Source organism: Physella acuta, unplaced genomic scaffold, assembly GCF_028476545.2.
Source record: "Physella acuta isolate Inbredline_101_S28 unplaced genomic scaffold, ASM2847654v3 ptg000035l, whole genome shotgun sequence".
NCBI classification, from domain to species: domain Eukaryota; kingdom Metazoa; phylum Mollusca; class Gastropoda; family Physidae; genus Physella; species Physella acuta.
The window spans coordinates 353,867-363,688 of NW_026731555.1; the positions used below are offsets into that span (position 1 = coordinate 353,867).

A 9,822-nucleotide genomic window follows, 5' to 3' on the forward strand; every position below is an offset into this window, starting at 1 on the left:
CTGCTATTGTGGAGAAGAACTTCGATGCCTCTAGTAGCATGCTAATTTACATAATATAGAAAATTTTAAGAATAATTTTAAATAGTATTATGCTTATTTATTTAATTTATTCTAACGGATTATGACATAATTTATAAATAAAGTCATACATGATATTATACGAATATGTATATTATCATAAGGTAAAAATTACTAATTTCTAAAATAATGAGAAGTAACACAAATATTCGATTAGAATATATATTTTTATTTTTACTAATATTTAGAAGGTGTAAATATTTTCTTGTTGTCAAATTGGATTTCACATGAATTCATTTTTTTTTACTTGTAAGAAATAAAAGTTTTACAATTTTAATGTAAACCTTTATCAGTCCTCACAAACATGATAAAAACTATAAATTAAAACGAACATGGCAAGGCAAACTGACACTGTAAATTACATGGCATGCCTGAGGCAATGATACAAATTGTTTTCATTTAACCTAGACTTAATACAGTTTCCAAACCATCTGTTTTGCCGCCTGAGTTAATTTAAACGTGGGACTGTAGTACACACTCTTCTGTTGCAACTATCAGGACAACATCTTTGGTTTCTGTAAGCATCGCAGTCCGCATCACTGTCACACCTTCGGTTCAGAAACTCCCCCTTACACATGAAGGAATTTCTGTTGTAGATATGACCAGGTTTGGCACAGCTCGCCAGCTGGGGAACCTCTCGGACGCAGGTGGGAACTGGCCCACGGTCGCAGTTTCGTTTCTTGCAGGGTGGTTCTCGCAGGACGCAGGTGTAGCCTTTCCTGCATTGGCGGTTACAGACTGCGGGTGGTTCTGTAGGGGTAGTTGTTGTTTTGGCTACACATTTGAGGCTCGGGCAGGGGGTCGTGAAGCATTCAGTACCAGATGGGATACAGTCTTCATTTGGTGAGCACTCGGAACACGAGTTAACAAACTGAAAGATGATGAGTTAAGTAATTTAAAAAGTATTATTTTAGGAAAAAAAACAATTATACAAAAGATATGTTATTTGCTGCAGGAAAGCAAAAGCTGTAGCGAAACGATAAATAAGTATATGCTAATGTAAAGGCATAAGTGGGACGAAAAGACGTGTCCTAATTGTAATATGGAAACGAAGCTAAAGAGGAATAGTCCACAATGACACTATAACATATGAGACGGATTGGTCGAATGCTACATCATTCGTCTGCTGATCCGAAAGTCTGGAGTTAAGTTCCCTGGCTAAAGACATAGCACGTCCCTGAGTCCATCCAACACTAATGGGTACCTGTCTTACGTTAGGAAAAGAAAAAACAGCATGGCAGAGTGCTAACCACACTTTCTTTTAATATGACGAGGTCATTGAAACATATGAACTCTTCTTTACCTGCCACGTAGACCGATAGGTTTTATAACGATTGCGTATATTGTAAATAGTTGACTGTTAATTTTAAAATAGCAATTTTCAAGCTATTGTCTACTGGAAAAAAACAAAATACCCGCGTGTTTTAACTTTTTTTTATTTTCTAAAACTTAAAATCCTAAATTGTTTCAACCCGGCTGTTGATAACTTACACCAACGCCCCCAACTCAAAACCTTACCTTGTCTATAGTTTTGTCCACACACTGAAAACTCGGACATGGAGCTTTTGTACACACGATACCAGTAGACACACATTCTTGACCGTCTGGACATCCACCACACTCGTCTGTAAACTGAAACATTTATTGACATCTTAACGCAAGACTTGAAGACATCTTTTTGAAATATCATCAGCAGAATTTTAACTACACGCAATGTATATTTAATATTACCAAGAAAAAAAAATTATTGTAAGTTGGTGGGCTAAAATTGGTTGGTTGCAATAATTAGTTTGTTGGGTCAGATATGGTGGGCTGCATATTGTTAGGCTAGCCACATACAGTATGGTGGGCGACAAATAATATGTTGGGCTACGTACTAGCTGCCCGTAACTTGGTATATTTCTCAAAAGTGTTCAGTTTTAAATCCGAAGTTGGAAACTTGTAGTTAGGTTTACCGCATATAGTTAGGCTGACCACATATAGTTAGGCTAGCTAGATACAGTATGGTGGGCCACAAATAATATGTTGGGCTACGTACTAGCTGCCCACAACTTGGTATATTTCTCAATAGTGTTCAGTTTTAAATCTGAAGTTGGAAACTTACAGTTAGGTTTACCGCATATAGTTAGGCTAGCTACATACAGTATGGTGGGCCACATATAATATGTTGGGCCACGTACTAGCTGCACATACATGAGTATGACTTAATATTGTTAGGTTTTAAATCCGAAGTTGGAAACTTATAGTTAGGCTGACCACATATAGTTAGGCTGACCACATATAGTTAGGCTGACCACATATAGTTAGGCTGACCACATATAGTCAGGCTGACCACATATAGTCAGGCTGACCACATATAGTTCGGCTGACACATATAGTTAGGCTGACCACATATAGTTAGGCTGACCACATATAGTCAGGCTGACCACATATAGCTAGGCTGACACATATAGCTAGGCTGACCACATATAGTTAGGCTGACCACATATAGCTAGGCTGACACATATAGCTAGGCTGACCACATATAGTTAGGCTGACCACATATAGTTAGGCTGACCACATATAGTTAGGCTGACCACAAATAGTTAGGCTGACCACATATAGTTAGGCTGACCACAAATAGTTAGGCTGACCACAAATAGTTAGGCTGACCACATATATTTGGACTGGCAACATTTAGTAGGGCTATATATAGGTGAGCTAACCACATATTCTTTCGGCTAAACACATATTTTGGGTGGCCACATACAGATGGGCTGACCATAGATAAGAGTATGGGCAAAAGTGGGAGGTTACAGCTAATCAAGAATAGTGATGTTTATTAAATTAAAACAACAGGGAGAAATAACTGCCTTTAGTATCGGCGATTACTGACTACAATGATATCTAAAACATCCAATCTAAATCATCTCTTAATCCTTGTTGTGATAGCTTGGACACCAAAGAGTGGTGTGTCTAGGGCTAAGTTTCACATGGCAGCACCCCACACCCCTCTCCATACTTGACCACAACCGGATGGTTCCATTTAGGAGGCTAGCTTTGGTCACGAACACGTGGCCGTTGAACTTCATCTTGGATCTCTTGTGGCCTGATCAGTAACCTTTACTGTGATGCCGTGTTAGCATCAGTTGTTCAATTTTGGAGTTTTCTCTAGATGATTTGCTGTCCCCAACTAACGAACCTCATTTGTTCGGGGGTTCGAACTCGGAATTTTTCGGTTTAAGCAAACTATATTATCTATACAGATACTTAAATGCATTAGTTTAAATTGACACTAAAACACTTACTGTCGTATCAACAACACATGTGTTTATTGGTTTACATTCTGGCTGTATACAGTTGTCCTCAGTTTCACACATAGGTGGCGCGCATGGCGGATACACCTGTTCACATTTTTGTCCTCTAGGACATCCACCACAGGTATTGTTCTCCACACACTGGTAGGTAGGACACTGTGTGGTGACACACCTGCGGCCTGTGTCGATACACACCTGGTTTTCAAGACAGCCGCCGCATGGGTCGGTAATCTGTGCAGGTAAGTACAGGTAAATATGCGTAGAGTGAAGTCATTCACAATTACAACCTAAATACTATAATTAAACGTATTATTTGTAGCTAATCCTCATGTACACTGTACACTAACTCTGATCCCTCTTAAACGACGTTCATCTTTCATCCTCTTTTTTATTTTTTATTTTATTTTTTTTAAATTTTGTAAGCAAAATCAAGACTGCGTAACTACAATAATGTGAGTCAATATTGAGTCAGCTTATCAAATTAAATCTGACTTAAAACAACTCTGTTGTAGTTACATTTATATGGAAAATATAGATCTATAGATATAGTAATATGTAATAGGAAAGTAAGTCAACATTTACTTGTTTTCGTACTAGCCATTTAGTATTATTTAAACCAAATGTGACTATTGTTATCATGTTATCAAATAAATAAAATACTTTTAAAATAATTGAAAGGTTACTTCCCCTAGTTATTTAAAACTGTAAGCAATGGTAATAATAGATTACAAGAGGTAGGTTAGCTTAAATAAAGACCATATTGTATTGTGATTTTTTTAAAGCGTACAGTTTGTTATTATTTATTGCTGGTTATAATCCCTGGCTAACGAGATTTCAGATTTTTAATGAGAGAGACCGAGACTTACAAGCCTTATTACGTTTCGTTTTACATAACTGGACAAACCTCGAGCATTTACACGCTACATAAAACTACAATTTTTAGATTTGGAAAAAGTTACATTGTCTTAAAATGAAGTCTTCATTTATATCAAAATACCTGAACACATACGTAGACCATCCTTTGGATACACATACCGTCGACTGGACATGGCAATGGTCTCATCTCACATGAGTATCCTAGAGGTAGTGGACATTATAAAAACATGGAAATGTAGGCATTTTCAGTATTCTCTTTTTGCATTTTAACTCGGAAAATAATGTCTTAATTTTAGACTGTTAATGCGCTGATCTTTTTAAGATTGTTTTCTATCGGGGCATATTTCTCTGACTTGACCAGTGGTTCGTAACATGGGTTCGATCAAACATCCAGGAGTTCAGTGAGTCAGTCTCAGGCAGAGGCGTAGCGACCCCTCCCGGCGCCCGGGGTCAAACTTTCAGTTTGGCGCCTCTCCCTATATATATATATTATATTTATAATTCAAAACTGCAGCTAAAATGAGCTTTTAATTTTTCCCCAACCCATTTTGGCGCCCCTAGTGTTGGCGCCCGGGGACATATGTACCCCCCCCCCCCCCTCGTCGCTACGCCTTTGGTCTCAGTGGTTAAACAGAGGTCAAGACACAAATCCGACTCATACGATCGGATTTTTTCAGCGCTGACGATAGAACTATTACGAAGAGTTCGGCAACGCGCTTATATAACTGTTGGGGGTTCAGTACCACTAAAAAGGTGAAGAACCACTAGTTTAAACAATGAGTATCTATCTGAATTGTTCTCACAGTGTTATGAATACAAAGGAGACACTAGCAATCTCCCTGTACCCAGTGTTTCTTCCAGACTTTTTTCTCCGGGGGGGGGGGGGGGGGGGACTTGAAATTTTCGGGGGGCGGTAAACATTTTTGGGGGGCGGGGGGCGGACACTAGTAAAAGTGTATGTTTACTATATAAAATCCATGCCTGGAAGAAACTCTCCCTGTACCTACCCTCCGGACATCCGTCAGGACACTGACTTGACATGACAATTACAGGTGCCGTACACAGTTTGCTGCCGCATGCGTGGTCGCAGCACTTCTGTTCACCTGGGCATTCCAGGTCTTCCATACAAATATTTCCTCCACATATGCTGACTGAATCCTCCTGAAATCAACAATCATCTGATTTTTTTTTCAAAACATACTTTAAATTTTAAGTAAAACTGTGTTCGTGTTTAGGAAATATGTGTAACCTTGGTTTGCCGAATGCTTTAGTTTCTAACTCTATATTTAGGCAATTAATGTATATTGGCACCACATTTTAATAGACCATTCAATGGTTGTGTAGGGGCCGATTGGAAATCCAAGCTCAAAGCCTGGGTCCTAATTTGAGAAAATTTAGATACTCAATAATATATAGACATTTTAAAAATAGATAAAAATACATCATACATACTTTAAAGTCATTTAAAAAAAATTAAATGGGTATCTAAATTTCCCTATAATTTTAAAATTTAAAAAGCATACTCATGGCTGATTTATGTTTCTTATTTAAAATATACCCAGATACTAAAATAATAAAAAAGCCTACATTATTCAGTTTTACATTTTTAATGTTTCTGTAAAAAAAAAATTACATACATCGGGTGAGCATTCCGAATGTCTGTGAGAAGAAATTTCTCAAGGAAAAGTTCAACTTATGTGACGCCTGTCATAAATTGACCCTACACACATATACTATGTATTTCCACTTGCGTAAAGGGAATGAATTGAATGCGTACAGTTCTAGTTACCTCCCTTTATCATCGCCATATCCCTTAACACACATATACTATGTATTTCCACTTGCGTAGAGGGAATGAATTGAATGTGTACAGTTCTAGTTACCTCCCTTTATCATCGCCATATCCCTTAACCATTCTACCTGTACGTACCTCTACAGCCGGACAGGTCCCAGGCTTCTCTACTGGGTCGGGTTTGCCGAAGCAACAGGTTCCCCCACCCCTCAGGTCGTCCACACACACTGAGCCCTGCGGACAGTCCCGAGTGGCCAGAGGTCCTCTACACTTGACCTGGCTGTAGGACGTGTTGTCGGAGGTCTCAAGTAGGACCTGTAGGTATCTCTGTCTGTTGCACTCAATGTCTATACCTTGTTATAATTCACGTTTTAAAGACACTAGTAATGATTTGTTAAAATAAATCTTGAATAGAACGTTTTAACCTCTTCGAGTTAAATAGAAAAAAGAATAATTTTTTATACATTTTAATATTAAACTGAAGAATAACAATTGTATATTACTAACAATAACAAGGGGATATGATGTAATGGTGACACCACGACGAAATTGTTTTTAAACCATTTAAATAGCAGGAAATTAATAATGACACAAAGCCAAATGCACATTTCTTGGTGAAGGGGTGGGATGACACTCTCAGTTGCCGCACCTGTTGACACCCCACCTTGTGACGCCACCGATTACTACATTTATAAATTAACTATCGTATATAATTGTTTTTAGAAACGCCATTTTCTCCTTTCATAATACCTTACTAGTCCCCTTAAATATATATATGATGTTCATCAATGCTACTAAATAATATAAACTCGCGTATTAAATATTAATAGTCAGAAAGTTTAAACAAATTATCCTCACTATTAGTCATTAGTAGTAGGGACTTACCTTCTCCTACTGACGTCAAAGGTAAACACTGTGCCACAGGTGTGCAGTTGGAGCAGACGGCCACAGGTCTGCAGGTGAAGTTAGGCATGCAGTCAATGAGAGAACACAGGCTTGACAGGTCTGTGTTCGAGGCTGCTGTTTACATAGACATAGGATAAAGGATTCAGAATTTGATTTTTTATAGACATGGGATAGTGGCTTCAGAATTGATTTTACATACACATGGGATACTGGCTTCAGATTTGACTTTACATAGACATGGGATAATGGCTTCAGAATTGATTTTACATAGACAGGGTATACTAGCTTTATAATTGATTATACAAAGGCATGGAATAACGGCTTAAAAATGGCTTTACGTTCCTAAGCGTACTGTGATACTTATTCCAATCTTTTTGATCTTTGACATTAGAAGTGATTTACTACAAACCTAAACCATAATACAGAAGAGTACATTTGACGAAAAAAAATCTTACTTTCGCAATACTGTCCATTAAACCCATCAGGACATACACAGTATGGGGCATCGTATGGTGCCATACAGGAACCTCCATTCTGACAGCCGTAGTTTTCACATGGGTCCCGTCCTACTGTTGTAGCGAGGGAATTATAGATTACAGATTTACATATGACAATTACAATAGTACAAACCAGCAGTAACCAATCACAGTTAATGAAAACTTGATATTTGCTAACAGAAGAATATATATATATATATATATATATATATATATATATATATATATATATATATATATATATATATATATATATATATATATATATATATATATAATATATATATATATATATATATATATATATATATATATATATATATATATACATATATATATACATATATATATATATATATAGTCTTGAATCTATATAAGAAAGGAAAAAACTTACAACTGTTAACCTGAGGTAGCTATGAAGATAAACAAAAAACATTTTAAAATGCTTTTGCCACGATAAAAGCTATTATTTTTGTCATCAAAATGTATATTATTTTACTAATGTTTATATTATTTAGAAATAGACGCTATTCTGATTTTGCTTACGCAAGAGAGATGTAATTAAATAAATTCTACCTTACCTACCTTTCTGATCATTTGGGTCAATGTATTATTTACATCTACTAGGTATAAATTCTTTTACGTAAATGAAACTTAATTGCCAGGTATAGTTATTCATTGTTGAAGTTTGTAAATTTTAAAGCAACCAAATATGTGGGATCATTAGAACTGGGTTAATCCTGTTTAAGTGACACGTACACACACGAAATTATTAGGTTAAAAACTTACCTCAGCTATTAATGCAATAATCTGTATATAAAATATAACATTTTTTAAAACATACGTAGGATTATTGATAAGTCATTCACATATATATTCACCATTATTTAACGGTTGCTGCTTGACTAATAACTCTGTTAACTTAGCGAACTAAAGTTGTTGTTTAGTTCAATGTTAATACTCTATTAAATCTGGTCAACTATTTCGGTAATGATAGATTAGCATTAAACACATTCATTAATTGTTCAAGCTAACACGTAAAAAAGCTATTAACATTACAGTATACATTCACTTAATACTTTTAAAAGCTAATAAAATATATTGGAGTACTTTTCCCAATATGTATCAGAAATGTATTAAACAACTTTAAAAACAACAGTACAGTTGGTCTACAGTAGAAACATAATTTAACACACACACAAAAGCAATTTTACTCTTTAGTATCTCTTTAACTTAAGCAGATTATGGAAATAATAAAGTAATAAATCACTTACTACTAATAAAATCTGTATCATTTTAAAACTTCTGTTCTCGTTCGTGAATAAGCATAGAATACAGGGGACACAACTTCTGTCTAGATATTTATAGATGTAAGCAGCTGATGACGTGTTTTACGGGGAGACAACTGCAGTTAAAAAAACTTATACAGTTTATACTGATCTAAATTATTATAGAATATAAAGCGGTTAAATCAGTTGTGCACAAAAAAAAATTGACAAGAACTATGGCCTATAATTTTAAGCAATAAAAATGTCGAGTGGATATTTGTTTCGTATTTAAGACGTATCGAGTATTGAATTGAATCGCGTGACTAATCGTATCTAAATAACAAGGCTGTTTGGTAAACACCAGCATACAGGCCGATTTGAAAGGAGGAAATTCTACATTTCTTGTAGTCGTATACATTGATTCAGGATTCTCAAAAGGAGTGTTTCTTTTTGTCTTTATTTCTCGGTAGGGGGGGGGGGGGTAAGTGAGCACTTTACATTTCGGGAGGGCGGACCACATCTTCGGGGGGGGGGCGGTCACTGGTAAAAGCATATATTTTCTTTATAACTTTTATTTCTTTCGGGGAGGGGGGTAGACTCTCTTCAGGGGGGGTGGTCCACCTGAAAGTTACTCTGCTCAAAAGATTTATAAAACATTATGTTTTAAATTTTGTTTAAATAGTTAATCCAAAAACAAATGTATAATCCATTTTGTCAAGCCGGCTTAAGAATTGTGAACTTCAGAAAAAAATGTGTAGTTCAACAATGAAAATTAGACTTCACTACGAAGTTAATATATTAGATTTCTTGAACTAAAATAGACTAATTAATAAACAATAAAAATTACAGTAAAAATAAATGTCAACATGGTGTTCGCATCAGTACGTGATGTGTTTTGATCAGGATTTATTTAAGACATGAGGTCAATAGAATGATGTGAAATATAACGTGACCAAATGATGACGCATTATGTTTTAATACAGTTCGAGAGCCCAGTTCTAGGTGATTTGATTTAAAGTTATTATCCGATCGACGAACCGGGCATGCAGCAGATGGTATACAGTAAAAGCTGGCTTATGTATTAGAACATTACATCCTTATTTAAATGA

The 9,822-nt window shown here is 35.9% G+C and overlaps 1 protein-coding gene across 1 annotated transcript; it reads right to left on the reverse strand.

Annotated features, from left to right (window-relative positions):
- Nucleotides 1–234: 234 nt before the first annotated feature.
- On the reverse strand, nucleotides 235–8,836 carry LOC131942446 (neurogenic locus notch homolog protein 1-like). Its single transcript, XM_059302351.1, has 11 exons — nucleotides 8,720–8,836; nucleotides 8,235–8,255; nucleotides 7,840–7,858; nucleotides 7,404–7,517; nucleotides 6,928–7,062; nucleotides 6,181–6,395; nucleotides 5,258–5,411; nucleotides 4,372–4,451; nucleotides 3,366–3,605; nucleotides 1,597–1,710; nucleotides 235–949 (listed from the first exon to the last, which is right to left on the reverse strand). Exons 1-11 carry the CDS (start codon nucleotides 8,738–8,740, stop codon nucleotides 527–529), a joined length of 1,536 nt encoding a protein of 511 aa, XP_059158334.1. The 5' UTR covers nucleotides 8,741–8,836; the 3' UTR covers nucleotides 235–526.
- Between the last annotated feature and the right edge of the window lie 986 nt (nucleotides 8,837–9,822).